The following is a 16,836-nucleotide window of genomic DNA, read 5'->3' as shown; positions in this document are numbered from 1 at the left end:
CTCAACGAAGAGTAGCCCCCGCTCACCACAACTAGAGAAAGCCTGCGCGCAGCAACGAAGACCCAACGCAGCCATAAATAAATAAATAAATCTATTTAAAAAAAAAAAAAACACCCCAGTGGTTAAGGGGGTGCATTTTATGAAAACGCCGTGTTTTGAAGAGGAGACACTGCACCGGACTGTCCCCTGCCACCTGTCCTAACACTGCCGCACGTTACAAAGCTTTCACAGACGTGTAGCGACTTCGTGGTGTCCTCCCTGCCTTCTGCAGGGCAGAGGGTGGAGGGCAGGAGCGGGCTGGGAAGCACAGGGCAGAGCCATGCCCAGCGGATGGACCCAGCGCGATCCGGAGAGACTCGCAGGCTGGAGCGCAGGAGGTGGAGGGAGAGTGAACACCTGCTGCTGTGCGTGATGCGTGAGGACTGGGGCCACCCTTCGCTCCTTCTAGGCCCTGTTGCAGATTTCTCCAGAAGGTAGTCATGTAAAAAGTGACCGTAATGGTGACACGGATGTGTGTGTGTGTATGTTGAGAGACATACACATAGATACAAACATGTGGATAATGTAACGCGAATGTCATGTATGCACCCAATTTAAAATGTAGATTTTTTTGGTTCTCACTAATGACTTTAAATTGGAAGGCACATGATACATCGGAAGTACACTGGCCTGGTGGCATCGTCGCCTGGCCCCTCTTTTCACATGAAGGGCTGGTTAAAAGCAGTCGGCCTTGTATTTATTTATAGCTGGGTGGAGAGGGAGTGGGAACAGCATAGCGAGCCGTGCGCACGCCTGTGCAGGTGGCCGGCTTAGGAGCTGTCACCTCCATCATCCGGGACAGCTGTCCATGCGAACAACCCCATGGCCCATGCTTGGAGGAGACCACCGTCACCAGCTGTGCCCCTGGTGGAAGCAGCAGGAACAGTCTCCGTTGCCTTACGTTCTCAGTCTCGCGGGTAGGAGGGGGCTGTGTAGCTAGTGATTAAAAGGGAGTGCAGGCTCTGGACAACCCAACAGCGAAAAAAATAACAACCTAATTTAAAAGTGGGCTAAGGACTGGGACCGACGTTTCTTAAAAGAAGACACGTACGGGGCCAACAGCCATATGAAAACTGCTCCACGTTATTCGTGATCAGGGAAATGCAAACCAAAACCACGATGAGATATCACCTCACGCCTGTCGGGATGGCTATTATCGAAAAGAAAAGATAACGAGTGTTGACGAGGAGGATGTGGAGACACTGGAACTCTTGTGCGCCGTTGGTGGGAATACAAATTGGTGCAGCCGCTATGGAAAACAGTATGGAAGATCCTCAGAAAAATTAAAAATAGAGCTGCCATATGATCTAGCAGTACCACTTCTGAGTATTTATCCAAAAGAATGGAAATCAGGACCTCAAAGAGGTAGCCACTCCCATGTGGATTGCAGCATTAGTCACAATAGCCAAGATGTGGAAACAGCCTAAGTGTCCATCAGATGAATGGATAAAGAAAATGTAGCATGTGCGTACCGTGGAATACTGTTCAGCCGTAAAAAGAAGAAAATGTGCAGTATGCAAAGAACCTCTTACATGAGCTATCTAAGAGTCAAATTCACAGAATCAAAGAGCGGAATCTCAGTTGCCAGGGACTGTGGGTAGGGGGAGATGGGGAGTCACTGATCAACAGGCATACACTTCAGTTGCGATGAATAAGCTCTGTAGATCTGTACAGCGTCACAGCTATAGTCATCACCACTGTATTGTATACTTAGAATTTTATGAAGGTAGATCTCATGTTGCATATTCTTACCACAATAAAATAAAAATTTTTTAAATAAATAAACTAAGACCACACTTAGTCACAAAAAGAAAAAGAAGAAGAATTCTAGCTCTTGGTTCCAACCTGACTTTGCCCCTAACCAGCTGTGTGACCTTGAACAACCAAGTGACCTAAGCTCTCCACATCTGAAGTTAGTTGTTCTTAAAATGAAAGTTGTAATATTCTTCACCTCGTAGTTTTGCTGTGAAGATTAGAGGGGATAAAACATGCAGGGGACTTTGAACAGTAGTTGTGCATTCAGTAATCGTTTCCAGTGTTTAGTAATCAATGTCATAGTAACAGAAGAGCAGTATTTTTCACATATAGCATTGATTATGGCATCAGAGGCATGAAATAAGTCATGGAAAGTTCATTGGTGGAGATGAGTTTTGACTCAGGTCTTGGAGGACGGAATTGATGGTGATTGGCAAATGGAAATCAGAAGCACATTCCAGTTAGGGTCCTACAGAGAAGGGGTCACAGATTTGTGTCTGATCTTCCAGCAGTGTTTTCTCCATTGAGGCTGATTTCTTTACTTAGCTCCTTATTTCTTTTCATCATTTTAAAATGATGAAAATCATCTCTTGCCATCACAACGCAAGGCAGTCATGAACTCTGGCAGCTTTGGTTTTTATTCGGAAGTGATGTTCTGTCGAGACCACTTAAACAAGTATCTCTCATTCTTCTCCTATCACTGTTTCTCACTTCCATTAACCAATTCATAATGGGATTGATAAGCTATCAATAATAATTAGACACTACAGTGGGATGAAGCCCAGTAGAATAGACACGTAGGAGCCAAAAGAACCCATAGTAGTAATGTCAAATGTGTGCTCATTTTTTTTTATAGTTTCTAAGTGATTAGCTTTTTTTTTTTTTTAATTTATTTTTGGCTGCATTGGGTCTTCATTGCTGCGTGCGGTCTTCTCTAGCTGTGGCGAGCAGGGCCTACTCTTCCTTGCAGTGCACAGCCTTCTCATTGTGGTGGCTTCTCTTATTGCGGAGCACGGGCTCTAGGTGCAGGGACTTCAGTAGTTGTGGCATGTGGGCTCAGTAGTTGTGGCTCTAGAGTGCAAGCTCAGTAGTTGTGGCACACGGGCTTAGTTGGTCCGCGGCATGTGGGATCTTCCTGAACCGGGCCCGAACCCCTATCCCCTGCATTGGCAGGCGGATTCTTTTTTTTTTTTTTTGCGGTACGCGGGCCTCTCACTGTTGTGGTCTCTCCCGTTGCGGAGCAGAGGCTCCGGACGCGCAGGCTCAGCAGCCATGGCTCACGGGCCCAGCCGCTCCATGGCATGTGGGTCCTTCCCGGACCGGGGCACGAACCCGTGTCCCCTGCATCAGCAGGTGGACTCTCAACCACTGCGCCACCAGGGAAGCCCTGGCAGGCGGATTCTTAACTACTGTGCCACCAGGGAAGCCCGTGTGCTCATTTTTTAAGCTGACTCGTTTAACAATTTCTCATTTGTTCTCTAATCTGCATAGTACATCAGGTAGAGCACAGAGATTTCTAACAATAGAAGAGATTAAAAACAGAGCTATCAAATGAATTCACCTTTTCCAAACCTGTCACGTGTAAATCCAAAGAGATAGGTAGATCAGCATTAGACTGTGTTGTACCTCTCTGCTCCTTGGGCACGGGGACTGCCAGATCAGATAAAAGGGATGGGACCCATGAGGAGTTCGGAGAGGTTTTCTCCCACACTCCTTGGTGTAGATGACAAGATCCTGACATGCAGAATTCCTCAACATTTCTGTCGGGAGATGGCCCCCAATTCTGAGGGGTCATCTAGACCAAGCTGTCAGTTGTTACAAGACTTTTGCCAGAAAGCTTTCCTTCAGTGACAGGAAGCTCACTGATTCATTAAGCGGCCCCTTGTATGTTCAGATAATTCCAGTTGTCAGAGAATTCGTACTCGTATTGAGCTGAAGCTTCTCCACAATTTCTACAATTGAAGAATTCCAAATATGTCCAACTTGAATTTTATTGCGGCTTGGCCAAACTTAGTGGTGTGGGGGGGGGGTGTGTGTGTGTTTAATTTGCTCATTTTCTAAACTATTCAGAACCTAAGGAGGATATATAGTCAGCAGGAATTGTCTGGGTCTGGGTCAACATATAAGGTACACTTACTAAAAGGATTTATTTTCTCTCCAAATTAGGAGTAAAGCGAATCCTATTTTAAGTGTCTTTAATAATAAATCTTCAAGGGACCATCACGATGGCTCCTTTAAGGCCACCCTCCCTAACGGATGTCATAGCAGGTTAGAGCTGGAGGGACATCCAGGGTCACCCCAATATCCAGGCCACTGCCCGAGGTCACACCAATAAATGGACAGCAGCACCAGGACTAGAGCACGAGCTCCCAGGACACATTTGGGAGCAGCCAGCCTCTGTTCTTCGCGTGGGGTCCGCCACCCACAGACCATGCATCTGCAGCAGAACATTTCTGCGTTTTGTGAGATGACCAGATGAGTCACTGTGTGTGTGTGTCATTTAATCAGGCAGAACTGGCTGTGACCGAAGCTGAGAGTGAAGGGCAGGACACTTGGAGCTGCATGCTCATGGCCTCCGGCGCTGACCCTGGTCCGGGGAGCGTTTTGTGGTGGTGCCGGTGGGGGGGGTTGGGAGGGTGGAGGTGGAGGGCTGGGCGTTCCTTTAACCGCGTGGCTCGCGGACCAGCTCCGTCACCTGCCCACAGAAAGCAGTTGCAGGTTTCACCTGTCTATGCTTTTTTTTTTTAACATCTTTATTGGGGTATAATTGCTTTACAATGGTGTGTTAGTTTCTGCTTTATAACAAAGTGAATCAGTTATACATATACATATATCCCCATATCCCCTCCCTCTTGTGTCTCCCTCCCACCCTCCCTATCCCACCCCTCTAGGTGGTCACAAAGCACCGAGCTGATCTCCCTGTGCTATGCGGCTGCTTCCCACTAGCTATCTCTTTTACATTTGGTAGTGTATATATGTCCATGCCACACTCTCACTTTGTCACAGCTTACCTCTTCCCCCTCCCTGTGTCCTCAAGCCCATGCTCTAGTAGGTCTGTGTCTTTATTCCTGTCTTACCCCTAGGTTCTTCATGACTTTTCTTTTTTTCTTAGATTCCATATATATGTGTTAGCATACAGTATTTGTTTTTCTCTTTCTGACTTATTTCACTCTGTGTGACAGACTCTAGGTCCATCCACCTCACTGCATTCATTGCAGCTCTATTGACAGTAGCCAGGACGTGTCTATGCTTTTTAAGGCGGCTCTCCTTCCTCTCAGGGTTCCTCCCAGTTTCACAGCTTTCCACAATTCCTGCTGCCCTTGGGGCCCTTGTCCCTACTTTCCAGGCATGGGGCCTTTCCCTGGCGCCCCACTTTCTAGTTCTTCTGCCAGATCTCAGTCGTCCCCTCCCCAATGATACCATTTGCTTCCTTTTTTATATATATATATATATATATAAATTTATTTTATTTATCTATTTTTGGCTGTGTTGGGTCTTCGTTGCTGTGCGTGGGCTTTCTCTAACTGTGGAGAATGGGGGCTACTCTTCGTTGCGGTGCACAGGCTCCTCATTGCGGTGGCTTCTCTTGTTGCGGAGCACGGGCTCTAGGCACACGGACTTCGGTAGTTGTGGCACGTGGGCTCAGTAGTTGTGGCGCACGAGCCCTAGAGCCACGGGCTTCAGTAGTTGCAGCACACAGTCTCAGTAGTTGCGGCTCGCGGGCTCTAGAGCGCAGGCTCAGTAGTTGTGGTGCACGGGCTTAGTTGCTCCGCGGCATGTGGGAACTTCCCAGCCCAGGGCTCAAACCCATGTCCCCTGCATTGGCAGGCGGATTCTCAATCAGTGCGCCACCAGGGAAGCCTGTTTTCTTGTTTCTGAATAAGCATATGGACTTTTAAAAACTTGAGATAGAATTTGCGTGCCATACAGTTCATCCATTTAAAGTGTACAGTTAAATGGGTTTTGGCCTATTACATTAATTTTTTAAGTTGTGGTACTACATATATAATAAAATTTGCCATTTTAACCATTTATAAGTGTACAATTCAGTGACATTAAATACATTCACAGTGTGTGCAGCCATCACCACTATTGCCAAAACTTTTCATTCACCTCAGACAGAAACTCTGTACCCATTAGGCAGTAACTCCCCAACTCGTCTTCCCTCAGCCCCCGGTAACCTCTGATCTGCATCTGTCTCTGTGAATGTGCCTATTCTAGAAACATCGTATAAGTGGAATCACACAGTGTCTGTCCTTTTGTGTCTGGCTTATTTCACTTAGTGTAATGTTTTCAAGGCTTATCCATATTGTCGTATATATCAGAACTTTATTCATTTTTATAGCTGAATAATATCCCATTGTGTGGCTGTATCACATTTTGTTTATCCATTGATCCACTGATGGGCACTGAGGTTATTTCCACCTTTGGCTATTGTGAATAATGCTGCAGTGAACGTTAGCATGCAAGTATCTGTTAGTTTCTGCTTTCAGTTCCATTTCGTACTTAACCTAGAGCAGAATTGCTGGGTCATACGGTAACTGTTTACCTCAAACTATGTTTGAGCAACAAGCATATGGGCTTTTTGCATTTAAACTGTTATAAGTAGGAAGTGTAGTTCTTTATTAATTAAGATATATCCATTTTATCAAAGTTAGCATGAAGAACTATAAATATATGCAATCAGTTCATTCCTCACCTTCTTGAGTTCTTAATTATCATCTGCACAGCTCACTTGACAGTTCATCGTGGAAGTCTTTATGACATCCCTTCTCTTTAACTGATTATTTTAAAGATTTTACTGTTTAACTTGTCATGTTTTTATACAGTCCCCCACTGAGATGTTAATCTCCTCCAAGAGCGGAGACATGTATTATATTTCTTTATACAGAAATTCCCTGTAGCACCTAGCATAGATCTCTAAGATACCTAACTGATGAGTTTTAACTTCTTTCGTATCAATCTCTGGTTTATTCCTAGACTAGAAACTTTTCCAGCAAGTATGTACCTTCATAGAATTCATTTTGCCTAGAGATGTTTTTTGCAAACCTGTTTTCACCTGTTTTTAAATGAAGTAACACTAATAATAATCATGGTAGAAGCTAGCTTTTTTTTTTTATTGGAATATAGTTGCTTTACAATGTTGTGTTAGTTTCTGCCACACAGCGAAGTGAATCAGCCATACGCATACATACATCCCCTCCCTCTTGGACCTCCCTCCCGCCCCTACCCCGCCCCCATCCCACCCAACTAGGCCATCACGGAGCACCAGGCTGAGCTCCCTGTGCTATACGGCAGGTTCCCACTAGCTATCTGTTTTACATATGGTAGTGTATTTATGTCAAACCTAATCTCCCATTTCATCCCACCCTCCCCTCCCTGCCGTGTCCACACGTCTGTTCCCTACGTCTGCCTTTCTATTCCTGCCCTGCAAATAGGTTCATCTGTACCATTTTTCTAGATTCCACATATGTGTGTTAATATACGATATTTGTTTTTCTCTTTCTGACTTACTTTACTCTGTATGACAGATTCTAGGTCCATCCACATCTCTACAAGTGACCCAGTTTCATTTCTTTTTATGGCTGAGTAATATTCCATTATATATACGTGCCACATCTTCTTTATCCATTCATCTAGAAGCTAGTTTTTAGAGTATACTTACTATAAATGGTGTCGTGCACCATCCAAAGCACTTTGCATGTATTTTCTCACTTCTCAAAACAAGCCTGTGGCATAGGTACTATTAATATACATCTCACCGATAAGGAGACTGAATCGCTCAGAGGTTGGACAGCTACACCACCAGCACATGCTGACGTTAGACATCTGTCTGCCAGGCGTGTGTCCTTATCCACAGACACAGTTAGGGAGGGACCCTTCTACCCTGAACCGGGGAGGACAGAATATGCAGCCCCAGAAGAATTATCTGGCCCAGATGTCAGCAGGGCAGGGTCCAGGGAGCAGGGCGTCAGGCCCCCTGCGGGCTCACTCCCAGCCCCTCAGCCTTTTGTAGGCTAGCAGCCCTGCTGTCCTCCCACTTCCTGGGGCTCGAGTTCCCTCATTTCTCTGCCGCCCTTAGTGGTGGTAGGATTGATCTTGGAATGTGGCCTGTGGCTGACTGTGTGACCTTGGGCAAGACACCTGGAGCGGGTGTTGTGGCTGCATTAGGTGCTCTACAAATACCAGCTTCTTCTCTTAGCAAAGTAGTTGCAAACTGACCGTCTTATTTAGGCAATAGATATTTCTTAAAAATAGACGATCAATATACAAAAATAGATGAAAATCCATTTTTAAAACTTTCCCAATAAGCAACAGATTCCATATTCGTCATCGCACCAGCCTCTCACTAGCTTGGAGGCAGACAGAATTGGTTCCCAAAGGAACCAAACATAAATATCTCCGGAAAAAACGTGCTGGCCCAGAGCCATCCAAAGCCAGTTCCTCCTGATACCTCCTGGTATCAGTGTATTAAGTCTCAGTTATAGGATGAAAACCAGGGATTCAGAGCCACTCCCTCACAGACTCAGCATCTCTGCCCTCACCCAGATACGGTGCCGGTCCCCCACCCCATCGTCGGCCAGGCAGAGGGGAAGCTGCAGGAGGGCCGGGCCTCTCCTGAGAAGGGGACTCAGAGGTCTTGGGTCGCTGCTGTGTGTGGGATCAGCGTGCTCAGAGCCTCACTCTCTCCCGTCCCTCTCACTGCGTCCCGGTTCCTCCTGGATGTCCTGTTCCCTCCTGCCTAAATTGGCTGGGTCTTCCAGGTCCCGAGCCTCCCGAGCTTATGTTGTTCCCTTCCCGGCGGTGTTTTTCTCCTACACCTGGGCCTCAGGTGGCCTGGGTCTGGCTGGGTTCTCTGTTGGCTTTCGTGTCCCCTTCCGGTGGCTCAGAGGGCACTGCCACACAGCTCTGTGCTGCACGCACCTCCCCGGTAGGTCAGCTGAGCGCGGCTGCACAGGGGACAGCCCAGGCCTGCCCGGAAGTTTCTCTTGCCCCCATTTCCAGAAGCTTCTGTGGGCCCCCCTCCAGCCCCTTCTCCCGTCCTCACATATTCCCCCACCCCCACTGGTCAGACTGGTGACACTTGTGCCTCCCCGCTAGGGTTCTGGAGAGCAGAAGTCACATTCCCACCCCGTCTCCGGCTCTGCCTGTCCCCGCCCCTGCCCCAGAGCACAGAGAGGCTCTTCGCCGTCAGTTTGGTGTCTCCCTCCCCAGCCTCTCACAGTCCTGCTTTCTCCCCTTCCATCTCCAGCCCTGTGTCCAAGCAGAGAAAAAACGTCATCAGCTGTGTCACGGTCCACGACTCTCCCTACTCCGATTCCTCTAGCATCACCAGCCCCTACGCCGTGCAGCACCGCTCCGGGCACAGCGCCGCCACCTTCGACACCAAGGGGAACCTGGAGTCGCACTGCACCGGGAACCCCCGGACCATCATCGTGCCGCCCCTGAAAACCCAGGCCAGCGAGGCGCTGGTGGAGTGTGACAGCCTGGGGCCAGGTAATTTGGGGCCGGGGCGGCCAGGAGCATCTCTCCGGAGGCTGGTTTTCTGGTTCCCTGCTGTTCGCCATCTTGTTACGGGAGAGCTGCTAAGCCCCGGGTGGTAATAGGTCCTCACCCAAGGATCCTGTTCAAGAAGACTCCCTGTTGTCAGCCCAGGAGGCCAGAGCTGACCTCACATCTGTCAGAAAAAGTCCTCCCTGGGATGGCCACCTCACTTCTCAGCTGTATCTCATGAATGGATGGACGGATGGGGTAGGGAGTTTGCAAAGAGTTGGCCGCCTGAGCGAAAGAAAACAAGCCTGGTTAGCCCTCAGTGTTTCCTGCTGAGAGGGGCTTGTCTTTGCTCTCACGGGACTGTCCTTCAGGAGCCATTTGTTCTGGAATGATCCCATTTGGGTGCCCCTTAGGGTTCTCACACCTGGAGGCAATGCACCATTTCAACATTCAAGAGAGTGAGAAGGAAGCCTTTCTTTTGTAATATGGGAGAAGGGTGAATGAGAGAGAAGGCGAGTAAGGGAACCGGGGGGTCCCAGGGCCGGTGCATCTGTTTAGGAAAAGATACATCTGAAAGGTGAGACTCTGGACATTGACCCCTCAAACCTCTGCTTGCCGTGCACCCTCGGGTCCTCAGGTAGCCCCGCACGTACCCCAGGTATAAAGATCGCAGCCTAAGTGCACACAGCTTGGTGTGAAGGGCTCTCCTGCTTAAATAACAGTGAAGGTCTCAAGACTGTGTTGTTGAAAACCTCAAGACCAGCCCTTTTACCCAACAGGAGGAGAAGGAAGATTCCTTTTCATCTGTAATCTAAAATCCAAAATGCTCCAAAAACCAGATTTTTAAGTTTACAGTAAAGTCAGTTGGTAAAACCTGACCTGAACTAACTAGAGGCGATTTATAGTCCCTTTGTCATATTCCTGTTTGTGTCAGAGTCATATTTGTGCCCCTTGGTGAAATGTCCCAGTATTCTGTAGCAGAAATAATCACTTTTTTTAAATTACGTGGTAGTGCACAGGGCTCCACTGGGGGTAACCTAATATATTGAATATATACCACATGACCTTCTAAAATCGGAAATTCTTGATTTCAAAAGTGTCCGACCCCAGGGATTTCAGGGAATTCCCTGGCGGTCCAGTGCCTCGGACCCTGCGCTCTCACTGCCGAGGGCCCGGGTTCGATCTCTGGTCAGGGAACTCAAATCCCACAAGCCACGCAGTGCGGCACAAAAAAAAAAAAAAAAAAAAGTGACACCAGGGATTTCAGATCAGAGACTGTAGACCTACGGGAGGAGACGATGCGTGTTGTAAGTCGAGGATGCCCATGTTCCAGGACATCTCAGGGGAACTCTGTAATAGTAACGGTCCCTTTACACTTTGGGACGATGGTCTATAAGGATTGGCTCAGGGTAGACCTTACGCAGGACCTCTAGGAATTGATAAAGGCGGGGGAAAAGGTAGCTGGTGCTGAATTTCCCTTGGCCTTTTAAATACAGTGGAGGACGCACGAGGCAGCGGCCGGATCATCGCAGGCTAGACGTCTTCCAGCTCGGAACTTTGTCGGCCCGGGTGCTGGTGCCGGAATGTGGAAGGTGACAAAATTGAGAGCTACTGAAATTTTAAGACTAGTCCAACCCCCTAGTTAAGACAGGTCAGGGGACTGAGGGCCAGCTTTGTCCCACATCACGCAACAGTTTTCTGTGGGGAACCACGATGGCGAGAGGCGGGGAGGCAGCTCTGTGGAGCCCACAGGTCACGCCTTTCACGCTCCGTTGCCCGTTTCCACCATCAGCCGTCGAGCTGTGGGCCGCCCGTGGCGGTTTTGAGCACTCACCCCACTGCATTTCCACAAGGACTGCTACAGCTGAAGGGCTGAGAATCTCTCAGGGATGTTTTCAACCAAAAAAAAAAAAAAAAAAGGAAGGTTATTCTCAGTAAGGCACCTAGTGCCACTGTCTCTGGGGAAGCCCATGGTATAGTTTCCTAATGGAAAGAGAGATTTATGTTCCCCTGTGAGGACACGCTGCACGGTCTTTCCAGTGACAGGCAAGGGGCAGGAAGGAACTTCATTCTGGTGCCTGTCCGCCCCCAGAACGTGGTCCTCCTCAACGCTGATATCCTCCATTAGCTCAGTCGTCCTAGGCTTGGAGAAATCAAGCAAAGCAGCCTTCCTCAGCCTCCTGGGCCCCGCTGGCCCATTTACGGCCAAGGTGAGAAGCGTTTCAGCCACCTCCGCTGGGCTGCCAGGCTTCCCTGAGCCCCCCAGGTCAGGACGGAGGCTGTGCAGGTGACGGTCCATTTTCTGTCATTGCTAATCCCCTCTGGGGGTCTCAGCTCAGGAAGATTCCCTATTTCTCACGTAGCCTCCTCGAGTCTCTTGGGTCAGTTAAGGTTCTTCTGGGAGGCAACAGAGTGAACTCTGCACTGCCTTAAGGCAAATAAGGAATTTATTGGAAGGGTGCAGGGCTGAGAGAAAGTTCAACAACTAAGTCCCAGGCAGGACAGCAACCAGAACTCCTTGGTCTGAGCCACTGGGGGCCCGACACCTGCTCTCTGAACACTGCTGCACCCTGACCCAGTGAGCCCCGGGCTTCCAGTTTCCCAGTCCCAGGAAACAGAACTTGCTGGTCCCAGCTTGGGGCAGACAGCTGTTCCTTGAGCATCGCTTTGGCCAGGGGACAGGACGCTAATAAAGACATCAACCGTAGTTAACACATCTGACACCTTTAAGGGCTCAACACGTGCCAGATAGATACTAAGCTTCTACGTGCATTAACTCGCGTAATCCCCACAAGGACCCTACGTGTAGTCACCGTTACTTTCCCAGTTTTCCAGATAAGAAAATGGAAGCACAGAGAGGTTAACTAACTCCACCACGGCCATGCGGCTGTCCCTCCAGGGCTCACCCAGGATTGAAGCACTCTCCCACCTGCCTTGTACAGACAGGGCCACCAGGGGCCATCCGTGAACCCAGGGCTGTTGCCGGGCAGCAGATCTATGAGAGCAGCTAGGCAAGGCTCGAGCAGAGAGCTCTGTACTGTCCTCCCAGCTCCGAAATACGCCTCCGGAACTTGACCTTCAGCACTTGCCTTCTCCGCTCCATGGTCACTTTCTCTGCAGGAGGAAATTACTATTTTAATCTCTTGGTCCCTTTCAGGACCCCCTCCCTGATTCTGGGGTCCCCTGCTCTGGCAACTTGACAAGTTCCTGTCCCACTTCCTGTGCCCGTGATGAGGGTAGCCTGGCTCTGTCACACCCATTTCATCTGAAGCCCTCTAATCTCTTCACTTGCAGCCTCACGCTGTGGATCCCTTGCACTCAGAGTTTCTCCCTGAAATGTAATTACCGCAAAATGCCCAGAGAGTTGAAGTAGGAGCAGAGAGGTTCCACTCACAGCTGGGCCCAGGCAGCAGACACAGCTGGCGACGCGCTGCAGGGCAGGGAGTGTTGGATGCCTGCACGGTGGCACCATGGCTGATCGATGGGCACAACGTTCTCCTGATAGGCAGCATTTGTAGCTTTGCATCCCTCAGCCTACAGTGGGTCCTCCGAACCCCGCCCTCCACCCCCCCAGGCTTTGGAGGGCCTTTGAGAGTCTAACCAAGCTTGGCCTGAGCAGCAGACCCCCGATTCCACAATGCAGGTCAGCTGTGTCCACCAAGGCCGGGCTGGCTCCTGCTCTCCTGGGAAGCTTGTGAAGAATACGAATTCCTGGGCACCCCCGACTGGGGTGCGCTTCGGTGGGTAGGATGGGAGGGCCGCTGGGCCCCAAACCACGGTTGGATTTGGGGTCTCCGTTAGGACGCGCTGCCCCCTTCCCAGTGAGGCAGCTCTCCCTTTACTTGAGGGGGACTGTGGCCTCGGGGAGCAGAAGGCTCCCCTTGACTTCATCGTGCTCCCCGGTCTCCTGTCCCCCGGTTTCTGGTTTGCCTTCACTTTTCAGCTTTCTCTCCATCAACAATTATCAGCATTCTCTCTTGCCGGTCCCAGCCTCACGCGGCTCCTCTTTGACCCTGATCTCATCACCCTGGGGTTCGTAGCAGAATTGACCCAACCCAGTTACGTCAAGGGCCTGATCCTTACTGTGTGTGCTTCATTCGTTCTTAGCATCCTTCACACCCAAGAGCTGCCAGACTTGCCCATTTTACACTCGCGACCCCAGGGTGCCTGACTGATACCGTATTAGGCTTTTGTGTTTCCCAACGATGCTCAGCCCCGGGAAATCTGAATTCTCTGCTGAACAGCACAAGAAACAGACCTGCCTCTGAGGTCCTGTGTACGTCTTGCCGGTTCTCCCTCAGCTACCAGGGTCTCCCCTTGAACTCCCCACTCTGGGCAGCTCCCTCACACGTGAGTGGTTTTAGAGTCGGGGAGTCTGCGGAGGACAACGTAGGTTTGGGCGGATGTCCGGATTCCCTGTGCCAAAGGCTTCTTGGCAGTCACTGTGGATCACTTCCTCTTGATCTAGACAGAGCTTCAGCACAGAAACGTCTGACGTCAAGAGAGACACTGAGAGGCAGGCGAACAGTCGCACCTGATTCCGCACATCCTGTACCCGGGCGTACAGTCCTCTGCCTGTGCCCCCTGGAGACACGAGCCCCACTCTGCCAGGAGCTGGTGTTCACAGACCACTCAGCACCGAAACTGACGCGAATGGTTTCTTTAATATAAACCTCCTCGCCCTATTCATTTTATTTTGGCTGTTTCTCCCCCTGGGGCATGTAGTCCCTCTTTTGAGACTCGGTTTTCTGTACGCTGCTGCATCTGTCAGCGTGTCTCTGCATCTCGGCAGATGGCCCCCCGCTGCACCCCTGGCTGGGACACGAGGAGCTGCAGAGAGCTCTCCTTCTGTCTCTTAGACTCTCCTTATGCTTTCGGTGTCACCAGATAGTAATTCTAAAGTCCAGCAGGGTTTGCTCCCAAGCCGCAGGCCAGGTGCCAGCCCAGAGGCGGCATCGTCGCTGGGTCTGGGGCAGTGCTGCTGAATGGTGATCACCCAGTCTCGGTAAAGGGTTCTTGGAAGGCCACTTGTTGTCCCCCAAGGAGTAGGGTCTTCCGGGCAGCTGAGGGCCTGTGACGGACCTGTGACCTTTTCCTCCTCCCAACACAGTCACCACCAGTCACCACTCGTCCTCCTACAAGTCCAAGTCCTCCAGCAACGTGACCTCCACCAGCGGTCTCTCTTCAGGGAGCTCATCTGGAGCCACTGCCTACCGGCAGCAGCGACCTCTCAATCTCAGCCAGGTAAGCCCGCCCGACGGCCGCTCGCCAGGGGCGCCAGGGTGGACCCTTGCCCACCTCCCGTGGCGGCAGGAGGCGCCCCGAGTGACCACTGGTGTTCTCGTTCTGCTGTGGGTCACCTTGGGGGAGGCGGATCCCCGATTCACAGAGAGCCGGCCCAAAGCAAAATGACTCGTCTGATGCTCCGAAGTACTTAGTGACGTGGTGTCAGAGCTTAAAAATAGGCTGGCCCACGTCTTGCTATTTCGGCCCAGCAAAGGGTAAAACACTGCGTCTGGGTCCCATGGTCCGGCCATGCTGGGCCTAGCGAGTCCTTACAGTGGAGGAGGCCTCCCACAGGGACCTCACACCCAGGAAAAGAGCCGGAGGATTCGGAGAAGGTGGGTGACATTCGGGGGGAATGTGAACAAGACAGAGTCTCCACGGGCAGCGCTCAGCCTGTGTGTAGAGGGTCACTCAGGTCCGAGTTGCAAAGTGGACTGCGGGCCCTGCTTCCTTAGAAGCTCAGAGGTAAGATAAGGGGGAGTTTGCGTTGAGAAGCCCTTCATCGGAAGCGGTGCCCCTGGCTGTAAACCGAGGCCGCGTCCGTGTCATCACTTAGGTTCTCCAGGTGAGAGAGGGCTGCTTCCTGTGTACCTGTGACCTCAGACAGCGAAGTGTCTGAGAGCCTGCAGTTTAGGGAGCAGGACTTCACGGTGAGAGAGAAAGGGGCTCCTTTCGACACTTCACAGCTGCAGGATGCCCTCGGGGGACCTACTGGCTCCCGTTCCCTTTGCGTCTGGCTCTGAGTGTCACCCAGCCCGGAGCATGGCTGGGCACGGCTTTCCTTCTCAGCCCAGGCTAATTGACACTTCGCGGGCGCGCGAGGGAGGTGTCTTCTGTTACGCCTGCCGCTCCTCTCCCTCCGCCTTCCCCCCACCCCCTCCTCCCCACCTTGCTCTCCTCCGCACTCCCTGCCTCTCCCTCCTCTCCCCCGCCCCCGCCCCTCGCGGCCTCTCCCGTGGGTGCGCATGCGTGCGCGTGTCCAGCCCTGATGACGCAGCCCTCTCCTGGTGCTTCTCCCGCTCCAGGCTCAGCAGCACATCACCGCAGATCGCACGGGGAGCCACCGACGGCAGCAGGCCTACATCACCCCCACGATGGCCCAGGCGCCATACTCCTTCCCACACAACAGCCCCAGCCACGGCACCGTGCACCCGCACCTGGCCGCCGCCGCCCACCTCCCCGCCCAGCCCCACCTCTACACCTACACGGCGCCCGCCGCCCTGGGCTCCACTGGCACCGTGGCCCACCTGGTGGCCTCCCAAGGCTCGGCGCGTCACACCGTGCAGCACGCCGCCTACCCAGCCAGCATCGTCCACCAGGTCCCCGTGAGCATGGGCCCCCGGGTCCTGCCTTCGCCCACCATACACCCGAGTCAGTATCCAGCCCAGTTCGCCCACCAGACTTACATCAGCGCCTCTCCAGCCTCCACCGTCTACACTGGATACCCACTGAGCCCTGCCAAGGTCAACCAGTACCCTTACATATAAACACTGGAAGGGGAGGGGAGGGGAGGGGAGGGAGGATGGCCAGAGGGTAGGAGAGAAAGGAGGAGGGACGAGGGGGGAGCTGGGCTTTTTATACTGAAGGTGCCGCACAGAAACAATGCAAACGGGGCAGGGGAGGGGAGCAGGGGGCAGGGACGGGACACAAATGAAACTTGAACTAGGAAGTAGGAAGACTGAGAGCGGAGAAGAGAACATTTTAAAAAGGAAGGGATTTAAGGAGGGGGGGAAATCTATGCTTTTTATTTTAAAAAAGAAAAAGAAAAAAAAAGAAAACGTCAGTAACAAAAAACCACAGCTCACGAACCCATTCTGCACCAGACTGGAAAGGAGAAGAAGAGAGCCACGGAAGATTCCAGAAATTGGGGGGGGGGGCCACCCAGTGTTTGAAGAACTTTATGAATTTTTCAAAGATTATTTTCGTATGGCGGCAAGTGGCGTTTAAGAATTTGCTGTCAGGGACACCTGATACGAGTTTTAATCTATTGGATTAAAAATCCAATAGATTTTTAATGATTGAACGTAAGAATTAGGGATTTTTCCAGAACTCTAAAGGGTCAGCAACCGTCTAGAAAGGGCAGGCCGTGGCCGGAGGAGGCTGGTATCTGGGGGCGGGTCCGGGGCTGGGGAAGCCCCGATCTGGCCCACTTGCTGGGAGCAATGGGGGCAGCCGGGCTGAAGGAGGACCCCTGGGAGAGGAGGGCGCGTTTTCTCTTTCTGAGCACTCTGGATAAATCCCTAAGCAATGATATTCCTCAAA

The 16,836-nt window shown here is 51.2% G+C and overlaps 1 protein-coding gene across 7 annotated transcripts in view; it reads left to right on the top strand.

The window, feature by feature from the left end:
- Positions 1-16,061, top strand: part of HIPK2 (homeodomain interacting protein kinase 2) — a 187,320-nt gene extending 171,259 nt beyond the window's left edge. For 6 of the 7 annotated variants that reach the window (XM_060020991.1, XM_060020990.1, XM_060020989.1 and 3 more), the window contains 3 exons: positions 9,047-9,291; positions 14,399-14,532; positions 15,600-16,061. In XM_060020991.1, coding sequence (XP_059876974.1) covers positions 9,047-9,291; positions 14,399-14,532; positions 15,600-16,061 — 841 coding nt within the window. Of the gene's footprint in view, positions 1-9,046; positions 9,292-10,784; positions 12,319-14,398; positions 14,533-15,599 lie in introns of those variants that run through there. The other variant, XM_060020992.1, reaches the window with a different exon arrangement.
- The last annotated feature ends 775 nt before the right edge of the window (positions 16,062-16,836 follow it).

The sequence above is a fragment of the Delphinus delphis genome, chromosome 9 (assembly GCF_949987515.2).
Source record: "Delphinus delphis chromosome 9, mDelDel1.2, whole genome shotgun sequence".
NCBI classification, from domain to species: Eukaryota; Metazoa; Chordata; class Mammalia; order Artiodactyla; family Delphinidae; genus Delphinus; species Delphinus delphis.
Note: the sequence above shows the minus strand (reverse complement) of the source record. Positions and strands in the feature narration are given on the sequence as shown.